At 38.2% G+C, this 16075-nt stretch overlaps 1 protein-coding gene across 2 annotated transcripts in view; it reads left to right on the top strand.

The window, feature by feature from the left end:
* The first annotated feature begins 7250 nt into the window (after positions 1–7250).
* OCRL (OCRL inositol polyphosphate-5-phosphatase) overlaps positions 7251–16075 on the top strand; it is a 47801-nt gene continuing 38976 nt past the window's right edge. The window contains exons 1-3 of one of the 2 annotated variants that reach the window (XM_090264552.1): positions 7251–7327; positions 11686–11765; positions 14415–14453. In XM_090264552.1, the coding sequence (XP_090120678.1) occupies positions 7260–7327; positions 11686–11765; positions 14415–14453 (187 nt within the window). In that variant the 5' untranslated portion in view covers positions 7251–7259. The remainder of the gene's footprint in view (positions 7328–11685; positions 11766–14414; positions 14454–16075) is intronic. The other variant, XM_090264551.1, reaches the window with a different exon arrangement.

Here is a 16075-nt window from a genome sequence, read left to right as displayed (position 1 = left end):
GTTGTGATTCCTCCTGCTGTGTTCTTCTGTCTCAAGATTGCTTTTGCTATTCGGGGTCTTTTTTGGTTCCATATGAATTCATGGAGTATTTGTTCTAGGTCTGTGAAATATGTCATTGGTATTTTAATAAGGATTGCATTGAATCTGTAAATTGCTTTGGGTAGTATGGCCATTTTGATGATGTTGATTCTTCCCATCCAAGAACATGGTATTTGCTTCCATTTATTTGTATCTTCCTTAATTTCTTTCTTCAATGTTATGTAATTTTCAGAGTACAGGTCTTTTATCTCTTTGGTTAAGTTTACTCTTAGGTACTTTATTTTTCTTGTTGCTATAGTAAATGGTATTTTCTTTCTTGTCTCTGTCTCTGCTCTTTTATTGTTGGTGTACAGAAATGCCTTAGATTTCTGTATATTTATTTTGTACCCTCCTATTTTGCCAAATTCACTTAATATATTGAGTAGTCTTTTAGTGGAGTTTATAGGATTTTCTATGTATACCATCATGTCATCTGCATATAATGATAGTTTTACTTCTTCTTTCCCAATTTGGATCCTTTTTATTTCTTTTTCTTGTCTGATTGCTGTGGCTAGGACTTCCAACACTATGTTGAATAGGAGTGGAGAGAGTGAAGAACCTTGTCTAGTTCCTGAATTCAGGAGGAATGCTTTTAGTTTTTGTCCATTGAGTATGATGTTGGCCTCAGGCTTCTCATATATAGCCTTGATTATGTTAAGGTATGTTCCCTCCATTCCCATTTTGCTGAGTGTTTTCATCATAAAAGGGTGTTGTACTTTATCAAATGCTTTTTCTCCATCTATTGATATGATCATGTGAATTTTGTCTTTCATTTTGTTTAGGTGATGTATTATATTTATTGATTTGCGAATATTAAACCATCCTTGCGTCCCTGGGATGAATCCCACTTGATCGTGATGTATGATCTTTTTGATGTATTGCTGGATTCTGTTTGCCAATATTTTATTGAGGATTTTAGCATCTATGTTTATCAGTGATATTGGCCTGTAGTTTTCTTTCTTTGTTGTGTCTTGACCTGGTTTTGGGATTAGGATAATACTGGCTTCATAGAAGGAGTTTGGGATTTTTCCCTCTTCTTGGATTTTTCGGAGTAGTTTGAGGAGGATAAGAGTTAGTTCTTCCCTAAGCTTGTGTGTTGTTGAACCTAGAGTTTCCTTTATTTGTGTTTTGTCTGATGACCATTTATTCTTTCCATTTGATGAGTCTTGCATGTAAATACAAGTATAAGGCACAAGACTTTTATTTGGTTAAGGCAAAATGCCATCTGACAAATGAGAATGATCAGTGCTACAAAGGGGAGGCCAAAAAAACCAGAATTTATTTATTAAAAATTGTGTATGTGTTCTTACATGTTTAAACTTCAGTCATCTTCAAAGTACTCTCCATTTGATGCAATACACCTATCGAGATGTTTCTTCCACTGTTCAAAACAGTTTCTGAACCTCTCAGTGTTGATGCCTTTTAGTGCTTCTGCCATTTTTTTGTTTCACCTCTTCCATGTCGGCAAACCTTTTCCCTTTGAGCACTTCTTTTCATCTGGGATAACAAAAAACAGGTTACTCAGGGTGAAGTCAAGAGAATAGGGACGGTGGGACGTGGGAGTCATGCTTTTTTTTTTTTGTCAAAAACTACAGTATGCACTGGTGCACTCATAAATCACCCATCATCAAATGAGCAAACGCATTGAAAGAGTCTTCAATAAAGAATTCACTGAAGTCAAACACAGCCTCTCACAACAATGCCAGCTAGTACACTGATACAGATGAGCTCCTAGAACACTCACCTAGCAGGGGAAGTCTGCACTATAAGGGGCCCATGCTTCAGAAATAATTCCGAGTTTTTTTGGGGGGTCCCCCCTTGTATACATTAATGAATTTACTGTAGAATTGACAAAACTTAAGTTATGGGATATAAAAGGAGAAGTAGAAGCAAAGTTCATGGATAAACCTGAAGTTTCAAACTTGGATGGCTGGTTAAACAGTGGTATCATTAACAATCACAGATAAGTCAGAAGTGGTTGTGAACAGAAAATGGCTTTAGCCAACTTACAAAAATGACTTCACACATACAGAAGCACATAAGTATAAATCCCGAAATGATCCCCTCAGTGGAAATATAACAATTTGCCACAGAATCAGGCCTAGGGAAATGATTAATTTTGTCAAGTTTTCTTTTGTCCCCTCTGATGGCCCTAGGCTGAGGGGATTTATATCTTCAACTAACTTTGACTCTGGGGCCAGCTGTTTCAGTGCATTCGAAATACCACTTTAGACTCCCTCACCTCATGACCTTCTGCTGTGCCTGCTATACTAATTCCCAAGCCTAACGCACCTTCTTGGTATATTTTCTCTACTCCTGCTTTCCATCTGCCAAGCATTGCCAAAGAAAGTTACAGGCATGTGCTCATTTGGATCACTAATAGAAATTCATGCCATCTGCCTTCCATTGGGCTTTCTCTGTTGCTCTAAAAACTTTTATTAGTGATTCTTCATTCATTATCATCTCCAACAGTACCTTCACTCCTTCTCCACCTATTTAAGTTCTCAAACCCTCCTCTAATCTCAACTTCAATTGCATCAGATTAAATGCTATAATTTAGGTAGAGCAGGTATCATAGTACCTGGCACATTGAAAGTTCTAAATAAATAAACACTTACTGCCCCGACCAGTGTGGGTCAGTTGGTTGGGCATCATCCCATAAGGCGAAAGGTCACTGTTTCAATTCCTGGTGAGGGCACATGCCCAGGTTGTGGGTTCTTTCCCTGGTTGGAGTGCATATGAGAGGCAACGGATCAATGTTTCTCTCTCATGTCAATGTTTCTCCCTCCTTTCCCTTCTCTCTAAAAAATAAATTAATTAATTAAATATTTTAATAAATAAATAAATAAATAAATAACTATTGCTACTGAGTGAACAGCAAAATATGTTGGTTAAAAAAAGACTCAGGCTTTGGATTCAGACAAATGCCAGGTTGAATCCCAATTCTGCCAATTACTAGTTAATGGGCAAGTTGCTAAACCTCTCTGAGTTTCAGTTTTCTCATCTTTAAAATGGAAAAAAAATTACTACTTTACAAAGATTTAGTGAGAATTAAATGGAATTATGTGTGTTAAGCCACGAGGAGAGTGTCTGTCACTGAGTATTTAATGTTAGTCACTGGGATTAGGGATTATTGTTGTTATTACAACATCCACTTGTTACTTTTTTGAGAAAATCATCATTTCCCCTGTGAGATACCACAGTTTGTAATGTCCTCACCTATAGTTCTTCACAACCTCTTACTATTTACAACATATATCTGCATACCCTACTATGTGAAGGGCACTGTGTTAAGTGCCAGAGATACTATAGACTTGGAGGAGGATGCATCCTCTTCTCTAAGATTGATGCCTCCATCTCCACCTTGGATCCTTCTTCCTAATCACCCAGGGATTTTTCTTGCAACCTATCTACTTTCCTCTTCTAGAATATTAAATGTCCCCCTCTTCACTGGTTCCTTCTTCTTTGCTTTAAAGCGGCTTCAGGTGCCCTGGCCAGGTGGTTCAGTTGGTTGGAGCACTGTCCCATATATTAAAAGGTTGTGGGTTTGTTCCAGGTTAGATAGTATATGGGAAGCAATGGATCAGTGTTCCTCTCTCACATCGATGTTTCTCTCTCTGCCCCCCTCCCATTCTCTCTCTAAAAATCAATAAGCATGTCCTTGGGGGAGGATTAAAAAAATAAAATAAAGTGGCCTCAGGTTTTGCCAAGTATTCTTGTTTGACCATTCTAACTAATTTAATTAAAATTTTATTTCACTCTTTTTTATTTCCAAACTTCTTCAGTAGGTGGTCTCTCATCTCCATTTCCTCACGTTACAGTCCATTCTCAATTCTCTGTCACCTTGTTTCTACCCTCATCACTTATTGAAACCACTTATTTTGTGGTCTCCAGTGAACTCCTTGACACATCTTAAGAAGAAAGTCTCTCAATCCTCATTTTCTTTGTCCTATTTTCAGCATTTTACATTGCTACCTCCATCTGCATACCATTTTTTTTTCATTTTCATTGATTGCAAACTATTTAAAATACAGGAAAAGACATGGAATAACAAAATCAATATATGTAGCAACCACCCAATTCTATCAAATCTTTCAACATCAACTTTCAGATTGTGTTTAAAAAATAAATATTACAGATATAGCTGATATTCCCTGTATGCCCCTCCCCAATCTCAGTACTCTACCTCTTTCATATTTGGTGATGATTATGCCCTTTCATGTTTTATATACTTTTACTATTATATCTATGTAGCCATAAGCAACATACATTTTCAGACTTTATATAAATGTTATAACATACATACATGTTTGAAATTTTCTCTTTATGCTCAGCATTGTATTTTTTAGATCTAACTTGGTTAATACATATAGTTTGAGTCCTTTTTATAGCAGTTCTACCAACTTACGCTTCTCTCAGTGACCAGAGTTCTATCTGTTCTACATCCTTAACAACACTTGGCATTGTCTGAATTTTAATTTTTTCCAAACCAATGGTTGTGAAATGGTAGCTCATGGTTTTAATTTTCAATTTCCCTAAAAAGTAATGAAATGAAGCATCCTTTTGTGTCTTTATAGGCCATTTGGGTTTCCTTGACTATGAGTTTCTTATTTATACATTGTGTAAGCTTTTCTACAAGTTTTCTGATTTATAAGGGTCCTTATATATTCTGGATACTAATTCATTCATTCATTTAATCTATTTTTTCTAGCATCCACTTTGTTATAGAAATGATTCTAGGCACTGGGAACAAAGCAATGAACAAAACACACAAAAATCTCTGCCCTCTTGGAACTTACCTTTCAGTGGCAGTGGTAAGCAATAAACAAAATTAATAAGCAAAATAGGCAGAGTAATGAAAAGTGATAAATCCTCTGGAGAAAAATAAACAGGGAAGAGGGATAAGGAGCATATGTGTACAGAATTGGGAAAAGAGATTGTTGAACTACAATTTTCAATAAAGTTATGTAGGAAGGCTTCACTGAGAAAGTGATATTTGAGCAAACACTTGAAGGAAGTGAAAGTGAAGGCAGGGTAAATAGCAAGTGCAAAGCCCCTGAGGCAAGAGTGTCCCTGGAAAGTCCTAGGAATATCGAGAAGCAATGTGACTAAGCAGAGTGAGTTGAAGAGAATGGCAGAAGAGGGAGTCAGAAATGAGATAACAGCTGGAAATGTAGAACATCCCAGGTTATCCTTTGTCAGTTATATGTATTGAAAATACCTTCTCCCAGTAAGTGGCTTGTATTTGAACCTGTTTATGTTGTCTTGGAGTCCATACATTTTGGAGTGTAATATAGTTAAATGTGTCATCAATTTCCTTATTGTTTGCACTTTTTAGTATCTTTTAAAATATTTATTTATTTATTTGAGAAAGGGGAAGGGAGAAAGATAGAGAGGAAGAGAAACATCCATTGGTTGCCTCTTGCACATGCCCCGATGATCAACAGAGCCCTCAACCCAAGGCATATGCCCTGACCAAGAATCAATCAGTGACCTTGTGGTTCATGGGCTGACCCTCAACCAGTTAAGCCATGCCAACCATGGCTATGCTTTTTATTATCTTAAGTAGTCATTCTCATTCCCTATTTCAAGGTCATAAAGATGTTCTCCCATTTTCTTCTGAAAGTTTGAAAGATCTTATTTTCACATTTAAATCTTTAATCTATCTGGAATTGAATTGTCCCCTCTATTGTGTGAGGTAGGGATCTAATTTTATAATTTTCCATGTGAATAATCAATAGTCCCTGCACCATTTAGTAAATAATCCATTTCCCCCACTGATTTCAAAAGTCATATGCTGCATATCAACTTTCCATATATGTATGATATGTATTGGGGCTGTGTATTCTGTTCCATTGGTCTATCTACTTCTATGCCACACTGTCTATATTACTACAGGTTTAAAATATAAATATAAAGTCCATTGTAGATTCTTGAGCAAATTAATAACAATTGAAGCATTCCTCTGGGAATAATATTCTTACAACCGTCAACAGAGTAAATAAATGGTCAAAGGCGACATCTATCACAGGGCTTACAATAAGGTGATGGTTGTGTGAACAGAGAGAAAACACGCATTCTAAAAGTCATTCCAAAGAAAATATGAACAAGGTTATTGATTGATTGGATACAAAGAAATGATGAGAGGGGAAGAAAGCATGTGGCTTTGAAGTTTCAAGCGTGGGTGATGAGGGAGTTTTGTTATTCAATGTTGTGATAACAATGGGGTATATTAGGCAAGGGGTTATGACCAGGAACATATATTTGGTCGTTGCCTGTATAAAGGTGATCTGGAGAGAGCACAAAGGTCTGAGCTTTGGACATTTTTCAGATTTAAGGGGTAGAAGGAATAAGAGAGGAAGGGGAGGAAGGAACATCAGAGAAATAGGATAACCAGCATGGTGCATTATAACTGTAATAAGGATATTTTGAATGGATGATGCGGATCCTCTTGGCCCAGCACCTTTGAGTTCCCTCGTAGGTATGACTATGTTTTGTTTCTATGGCAATCTTCAAAGTCCCCAGAACAAGTCTGGTGTCACCGGCAACATTTAAAATATATTCTTTGCTGGACGTGGTAGAGACTCCCCGGTTCCGTCGGGTCTCTTGCTGCAGTTCCGCAGGTCGGCCGCAGGGGGCGGACTCTGTGGCGGCCTGGAAAACTGGCGGGGGCGCGAGGCGCCTCTCTCTCTCGTGTCAGGCTCTCGGCTCACTGCGCGCAACGCGGAGCTTTTCCTAAAACGACGCGCAGCCGAGGCGCGTGGGGAGGAGGACTCGGTAGGCAGTGTTGTCGGCTCTACCGGCTGTTGTCGGATCTGCCGGCAGTCTACAGCCCAGCTGAGACCTGAGGCCGCCCGGATGGAGCCGCCGCTACCAGCCGGAGCCCAGCCTCTTGCAGTATCCACCAGAGAAAAGGAGGAGGGGAGGCCGCGCGGGTCGGAGGTGGGGTGGAGGGTCGGGGGTGAGGGGACTGCCGAACGTGGCTGAGGCGGGGAACAGGAACGGTCAGGCCCAGAGGCCAAGCCTAGCCAGGGATGGGATCGGCTTTGGAGGCGATGCCTCCGGCACAGGGGAGAACGGGCAGAGGGGCGGCAGCTTCCCCCAACTCCGCACCGCGCCACTCCTCCCTGACAGCGCTTCTAGTGCAGACCCTTGACTAAAGTCCACATACTGTTGAGGGTATGGAGGTGAAGGGTCTTCTCCGAGAGCCCTGTGTCCTGACCGTAGCCCAGAGGAACGGGCAATATGAGTAAGTAGCCGCCTGATTCCCGCAGCGGAGGGGAGCCTGCCATTATCTCCCTACCCCAAACCACGAGGAGCCAACCCCCACCACCACCATTGCCTAGTGAATAACAGGTTCAAGGCCAGGTGTGAAGTGCGAGTGTTCTAACCGCGGGGCTTTGTCCCCCACTTCCAAGCCGCTGGCTTGCCTGGCAGTGTGGCTTAGTGGAAAGACTCAATGGGCGGGGAAGCAGGAAGCCTGGGTTCTTAGTTCCTGCCCCTGCAACCGACATATGTTGTGTAACTTTGGGCAAGTCAGTAAAGCTTTCTGGGCCTTACCCTCATCGGTTAAGTAAAAGCATTAACTGCTTACCTTATAGTCTTTGGAATTGGAACTGAGAGCATTATAAATGTGAAAGTGGTTTAAAAAAAGTTAAAATGCTATAGAATAACTTCATTGTTAACCTTAACAGAAGTGCCTTTTCTTAACCCCATTCAACTTGTTGCTCCAGTCTCCCCACCCCTTTAGTCCACTTGCTACAAGGCATATTCATTAATTCAATAATGGTTTAGTGTAGCCCAGTAACTGCCTCATTTATTGACCTGACGGTTAGAAAAAGTAATGAAATGAATAGAAATATAAATGATATTTGGCATTTCATCATTGTGTTACCTTCCAGTCTAACTTGCACATAGGAGCTCAGTAAATACTGTTGACTGATGGATAAAAAGATTATTTTGATAAGCTATCACTGTAGCTGCTGATCTCACTCCCTTGCTACTAATGCCTCATCTTAAAAGTATCTATGGTGACCATTACATTTCATAGGCTCCCATCTATCCCTGTGTGATCAATCCATCTCCCTTGGTCACAGGTTTCTTGACATTAGAGTTTAAAAATTGTTGATCACTTAAATCCTGCCATTGCCTAACATTGGGTTCCACCTAAAAACAACTTCTCTCAGTCCTAGCTTTTAGATGGTCCAGACTCAGTCTGTATCTATGATGTCTAATTTTACAGAAGAAATCCCCATTGGTCTATCCTGCTCTTTTCTGAGACTCTTGGTGCCAGCCTAACTGGACATCAGCGGGTTCTATGAAGTAGCTGTTTGCTAGGTCCTACTTGGTTAGTTCTATTGATGTAAGAAACTCCTATTATTTTTCCCATATTTCTTCAAACCCCAGAAGACCAATTTAATAAAAGTCAATTTAACAGGAAAGTGAATTGAAAAGTGGACTACCACTGTCACTTCCAAAGGCTAGAAAACGGTGGAGAGATGTGACCCTTGGAAAAATCAGTAAATTTTTTAGTGTCTTGGTTTCCTCCTATGTAAAAAAAAAATTATGAATATTAGATAAAATATATTGTTGAGATCATCACAGCCCAGGATCTAGAGCCTTGGTTCCATAGGTTTGGAACTCTACTCAGCTAATAAGGGAATGAACAGTTGACCTTGAGATAAATGTTTCACTGTATCTGAGCTCTTATACTAAAAGAACTTTTAAACTTGCAGTGGTAGCTCTCCTAATTATTTGTCTTTCCCACATAAAATTAAATTCTTGTGTTCCATATCTGCATAAGTTAAGGGGGTATAGCAACAACTAACACAATGGCTTGATCTGTGCCAGATACTCTAAGCACTTTTCATGAATAAGTCCATTTAACCCACGTGTGAGCAGTACTGTGAAATAGTAATATTTTCATCGTCATCTCCCTTTTGTAGATAGAGAAATTAAGGCAAAGAGAGAGTAAATCACTTGCTCACAGTTGGGATGTAGAATAGGTGAGATTTAAACGCATGTAACATCTCAGAATTACATTGAGAAGTTTCTTTAGAATTCATTTATTAGAGATACCTAATACTATCATACCATCTATAATCCTCAAATTCTTATCTCTTGGTTTCCTTCTCTGAATTGGGTGTCCATAACTTTTTTACTTTGGCCTATTTTAATTTTTAGTTCTGTAGTTATTGCTGTCGACCATGGAGAAATTTACATGAGAGACTTAACACTGCAATTAAAAATACATTTTTTGGAAACAGGCACTAATATTTATTTTTTCAGGGAAAATAGATTATAATGTAACCTGCTGTTTCCTCTTTAATCTTCCTTGAACGAATCAAAGTATTTCCTAGGTATAATGCTGAATAATCCACATTTACAATTTGTCATTCTGTTCTGTTTAACAACTACAAAATTCTTGTTCCCATTGTTTCGCCATGTACCTGTTATTTTTTATCTTTTTGTTCTGAAAGGAATTGTTAGGTAGCACTTTTATGATTATTCTTAGCCTTACTTTCCTGCTACAATTTACTTAGTGACAAACACATAGATAGTCCATAAATATTTGTGGACTTGACTTAAATTCCCAGTTTGTTTTCTGACAGGCTTTTTAGTTGCATTTGTTCTTTTTTTTTTTTTTTTTAACTGAGATATAATTGACATACAACATTATATTAGTTTCAGGTGTACAATGTAATGACTCAATATTTGTATATGTTGATAAATGAGCACCACATACATTTTTTAAATGTATGTATGTATATTATATCCCCATAACTTATTTATTTTATTACTGGATTTTTATCCCTTTAGACCACCTTCACCCATTTTGCCCACTTCCTACTTCCCTGCCTCTGGACCATCAATCTGTTCTATATGAGTTTTTGTTTGTTTTTGTTGAGATCATGCAATATTTATGTTGCTCTGTTTGATTTATTTTACTTAGCATAATGCTTTCAAGGTCTATCCATGTTGCCTGTTTTGTGATGGCCTTTAACAATGCATTCCAGTTGAAGCTTTACTGCCAGTGTTTAACACCATTTCTAGTCTCGTTACTTTGAGATTGCAGCAGTATGTGTTCCTTTCCCTCAAAGTAAGTCCTTCCTCCTTGACCCTTGCTTTGTCAGCTTTTATCTAGCTTCTGGTCTCCATCTGGGTTTATAGGACTCTCTGCTCAATGCAGGAACTTGTAGATTGAAAGAATCTCATATTCCCCTAGTCACCTTAAAATACAAACCCCTACCAATTAGGATCAGAGCAGAAAGACAGCATTATTTTTCCTAGTTTATTTTCATTAGTTCTGTCTCAGCAATTTCTTTCCCCAAGTTATCTCCTTAAAACTTAACACATTTGAAAAACTTCATAAAGCTAAAACAAGTCCCCCAAAAGATAACAAATAGGAATCAAACCCTTCAAAAGAATGACATTTTTAATGTCAGAAGTTCAACAGTTATACTTAGAAATTCATCTTTGTTTATAGCTTAATCTAGTTGTTTTATTCAAGCAATATTTATGTATTAGGCAAGAGATAAATGTGAATATGATAGGGTCCTTGCTTTCAAGGAGCTCACATCAGTTTGGGAGATAAATATAACTATAATGGAGTATGTAAATGCTCTATTACAGGGGCAAGCAAAGGAGGGGATGAGGCCTCTGGCTCTGCTTGTGGGTATTGGGGAAAGCTTCACACAAGAGGTGATATTTGAGGTGGGTCTCAGTATGAAGAATGTTCCTGGTAAAAAGAATCCCTGAAGAGTCCTAGATCTGGGGGAAGCAGGAATGTGTTCAGAATGGCCATCTACCAGTAGGTTATACTTTGATTCTGGGCCACAACAGATAAGTCGTAAGTGAAAATTAATATTTCAGGAGTACATAGGAATTTAGAAGTCATATTTTAACTGGAGGGCTAAGTTTTTCAGTCATGTTTACCTAGAACTACCAAGTGAAGTTGGAAAAGCAGAGTAAAAGCACAAGGGATGTAAAGGTAGTCTGGTGATATCTGCTACCTTGTTGGTCTCTGGGGTTATTTTGACCAGTCCAGCTGGCTGGACACCTCCTCTTAGTCCCCTGTGAACCTGTATTCTCATTTGAAGGGATAGAACCAGTTTTTTCGTCAAAGCCATGGAGATATCATTGGAAAGCTAACTTACAAAATTTCAAATTGATTCATTCAACAAAGTTGAGTGATTGCTAGGTGCCAGGCACTTTGCTAGGTGCTAGAAATACTATGGTAAAAAGATAGCCATAGTCCCTACCCACATAGAGTTCACATCTAGCTATTAGTTCTTCACCCTGGTATGCATGCTCTGAAGGTATATGTGCATAATTCATGCACCTAAGATTGTAAGTTGCTCTTAGGATACAGACTATTCTATGTTCTGTATGGCATAGAACAGTGTGGGTATTCAGATATTGATCACCACTAATATTCTTTTAGACCTGGAGCAATATCTAGCTGTCATGATGCTCAGATCCAGGGAACAAGTTACAGCAAGTCTAATCAATATAGACTATAGTTGTGTAACAGCACAGCAGTGTGTTTTGTTGTTAAATGTTTGGATTTTCAGTAGCTATTTGTTAATGCACTCTTCTGTTTCCTAGGTTAATAATCCAGTTGCATGCAAAGGAGCAGCATGTTCAAGATATCATTCCTATAAATAGCCACTTTAGATGTGTTCAAGGTACTAGCTTTAATTGATTAACTAGTTTTATAATGTTTTTCTATGGTCATTATTGCCTTGTATACTACCATACATATTTAAGTTTGTCTCTGTATGTAAAATGAAACATGTTACTCTTTTGCATAAATCTACCATTGAAAAGATGGTAAATGCACTGTCTAAGAGAGCTGAAGGGTTATATATATATTTATATATTCTCAACTGCTTTTCTGACTGAGATTTAGAAGTGTATGTAGTCTGTTACCTATGTAGGTTAGTCTTTTATGCTTTCCGACTTATATGTGAATTTAAGTGACATTCTTGGGTTTAACTGACACATTGCTCATTCTAAAGTATCAAGGTTGCTTGAATTCACACATGTTCAGCACTTTATCCCCTCACTGTTTGAAATGAAAACATTTGGCAATATGCCTTGAAAGATCATAATACCGTATACTCTATTGTGCTGATTCTCAAACCTTGCCATTGGTAAATCATAAGAAGAATGACTCAGGGGAGGATATATTTGGTTCTTTGCCCTCAAATTTAGAGACAGAGAACAGAACATCTGTTGTTTCATCTGCTACAATGAAAATCAAAAAATTGGGACGTTTGTGTAGGAGGTGTTACTTCTGTCATCTCACATTGCTCTCGAAATGAAATCGATTACTAGAGAACAAACGCATTGTTTCCAGTGGGTGCGTTGGCTTCATCAGGCAGAAGCAGTCTGTAACCGCTGTAGCTCCTTGGAAAACTTGAATTCTACCTTGCTTGAATTGTTTCTTAAGCTACATTGAACTTTTTTTTTTTTTTATCACAAAAGTGATATGTGTACTATAAAAATTTTGGAAAGAACAAAAGTATAAAGCAAAGCAAACTCACATCCTTTAGAGATAAACACCTAATATTTTCCCTTTTCCTATACATATAACTTTTACAGTGCGACTCAAACTTTGTATGGTTGTCTGTACCTCAAGCCAACATATTATGACAGCTTTTCCATGCCATTAATAGCTGTGTGGTATTCTGTTTTATGAATGGCTTATAATGTAATTATTTTCCTGTGTTTGACATTTGGGTTTATTTTTTCTGCTAGTGTAGAAAGTAGTGTGATAAACATCTCTGTACATAAGTCATCCTATATACCATTTATTTCCTTAGGATTTATTCTTGTAAGTAGAAATATTAAGTGGGTATGACTTTTTAAGACAGCATGTATTAAGAATTAAAAATACCTGCAATGAATGGCATCCACATTGTATAGAAGAATGAAGTCATAGCCATTCCACTTGCCCTGTGTGAGAGAGACATATTGAACAAGGCACCTGCATACCATGCAAGTTGCTGTAGTCACTTCACTGTTCATGGTGTAGCACCCTTTGTTACATAGCCAGCCCTTTAAGGAGGTGAAAAGCCAAAGAACATGACTTTAGATTAGTACCCTATTAACTGTATACTTTTTTGTACTACTTCTAGATTCTCTTTTACCCTGTTTTTCTTAGTATTGTTTTTAATAAGAAATACACAGAGTGTTAGATTAGAATCTTGGAAAATATGTGTGCTGACAAACAGTAGTTCCCCATAACAACAGGAACAGTTACCTCGAGTTTTCATATATTTTGTTTCCTGACCTGTGCCTATATTTTGAAAAGTCTATAAATACTCAGGTTTTAAAGAATAAAAGTTACTGAAGACAGTGGTAAACATATAAGAGCTATGTCCTGATGCCCTGTGGTCTCTTGCTTCATCATGCTAGTGAGAGTATTGAGACTATTATTTAATATTAGACAATTTAGATCCTTACTGGTTGCTTCTGTTGTGCCTGAATAGTGGAGTCGAATATAAATCCAGACTTGTGAGGGAACAAGAAAAGGCTAAGTCTACTAGTTATGGCCACAGTAGATCCTAGCTAATCTGAAGGAGTCAGTATCCAAAGTGCAACTAGCCAGGAAGTTCTGGTAGGTGCTGTTGGCCAGATTCAGGGAAGTCAGTGAGGAAGAGATGGATTGGGTCTAGACACTAACGGTAAGGGAGGAAGTCCAGGAGAGCCATGGAGGGAAAACAGAACTCTGAACTTGGAGACCATGCTTTGCCCCAATTTATACATTCTTGTAGGGTGTGGGAGACCTTGCAAGACCCACAAGTATTAGTTATAGCCTAAAGGTAAAGAACTTTGTGTATTCTCTGTTCCTATATGGGTAGAGGTAATGGTATCACTGGGAAATTTTCAGAGACTAGATCTGAGTTAAGAAAATAATTTACCTCTGGGCTTTTGGGGTTACTTCCTTGGCTTCTTATAAGAATTATCGAAATGACACAGATTATATGAAATTGGTATGTTATGGTTGGGGGGATTTAAACTTGTATTCACTTGAATTAACATGTTACATTCGCTAGTATTGTAATTCCTTGATTTGCTTCGAGGTGTTCCATTTGGCAACTTGTTCAGTTCCTTTTTCTTTTATTTGAATTGCTCATGATCTTTAGTACTTAGTGCGATTAAAATCATTTTAAGATATTAAAAAAAAAGCAAAGGATTTTTTAAAAATGTGTTCTAAGACCTAGGAGTGGTAATTGAGAGAAACATTTATTTAGTTAGGCATATACTTCTTTTGGTTGTAATGACTGGTTTTCTCTCCCCTGATTCTGTTCTTTCTTTTTTTCCCTCAGAAGCAGAAGAAAATCTTTTGATTGATATAGCTTCAAACAGTGAGTATCTTTCTGAATGGAGTTGATTTTCATTCAACAAACATTTACTTGAATACCCACTATAAGCCACCTTTTTTTGGTGCATTTTTATTTTGCCATCTTATCCTGGATACTCCATTTTCTTGAAGCAGCCATACAAATGAACATTGCTTAACAAAAACAGGCTAAACGTAAGAAAAAGCAGGTGGCTGGCAAGAATCTTCTAAAAATTTGAAAATATGATCTGCTTTTCTTTTCTTTTTCTTTTTTCTTCTTTATTTTTTTAATATGCTTTATTGATTATGCTATTACAATTGTCCCAATTTCTTTTCCCTTTGTTCCCTTCCACCCAGTCACCACCCCTCCCTCCAGTTGCTCCCCGCTTAGTCGATGCCCATTGATTGTGCATAGTTCTTCTCAACATCCTCCTGTCTACTCCACTTCCTCCTACTATGCTTCTTTTTTAAAAAAAATTATCTATTTGTTTTTTTTGTTTATTTTATTTTTAGAGAGAGGGAGAGAAACATTACCTTGTGGTTGCCTCTAACTCGCGCCCCCAACTGGGGACCAACATGCAACATAGTCATGTGTCCTGACTGGGAATTGAACCAGCGACACTTGGTTCAAAGGCCAACGCTCAGTCCACTGAGCCACAGCAGCCAGGGACCTACTATGCTTCTTAATTTCTCTACCGTCTCCCTCCCTTTCTCCCTTTCCCCCTCCCTGCTGACCTCCCCCCATAATGTTCCCCATACCTATAATTCTTTTCCCACTCCCGTTGCCTACTTATTTTGCCTTTGTTTTGGTTCCCTAGCTTCTATTGTTGGTTGTTGTGATATAGTTTTCATTTTAATGTTCATAGTTTTGATTCTCTTTCTCCTAAACAAGTCCCTTTAACATTTCATATAACAGTGGTTGGGGTCTGATGAACTCCTTCAGTTTTTCTTTGTCCTGGAAACGTTTTCTCTGCCCTTCTATTCTGAATGACAGCTTCACTGGATAGAGTAATCGTGGTTGTGGATTTTTGCTTTTCATTACTTTGAATATTTCTTGCCAGTCCCTTCTTGCCTGCAGAGTTTCTTTTGAGAAATCAGCTGATAGTCTTATTGGGACCCCTTTGTACATAACTCTCTTCTTCTCTCTTGCTCCTTTTAAGATTCTCTCTTTATCCTTAATTTTTGACATTTTGATTATGATGTGTCTTGGTGTGGTTCTCCCTGGGTCCAGCTTTTTTGGAACTCTCTGTGCTTCCTGGACCTGTAAGTCTATTCCTTCCCCAAGTTAGGGAAGTTCTTCATTATTTTTTCACATATTTTTTTCAATTTCTAGATCATCTTCTTCACCTCTGGCAACCCTATGATTCAGATGTTGGCCTGCTTATAGCTGTCCCATAGGTTTCTGAGCCTCTCCTCATTTTCCTCACTTTTCATTTCCTTTTTCTGCACTGGTTGACTGTTTATTCCTTCCCTATGTTTCGATTTGTTGATTTGATCCCTGGGTTTCTTTCCCTCACCACTAGTTTTTGTTCATTCCAGCAGGACTAGCCTTCATTCCTTCCCCATCTTGTTTAAGATCTGCTGTTAGGTCTTTAAGCATTTTTGTAACCAAAGCTCTGAACTGTGCCTCAGAAAGATTTGCCATCT

Source organism: Furipterus horrens, unplaced genomic scaffold (assembly GCF_987537825.1).
Source record: "Furipterus horrens unplaced genomic scaffold, mFurHor1.1.pri manual_scaffold_17, whole genome shotgun sequence".
Classification (NCBI taxonomy): Eukaryota; Metazoa; Chordata; class Mammalia; order Chiroptera; family Furipteridae; genus Furipterus; species Furipterus horrens.
Note: the sequence above shows the minus strand (reverse complement) of the source record. Positions and strands in the feature narration are given on the sequence as shown.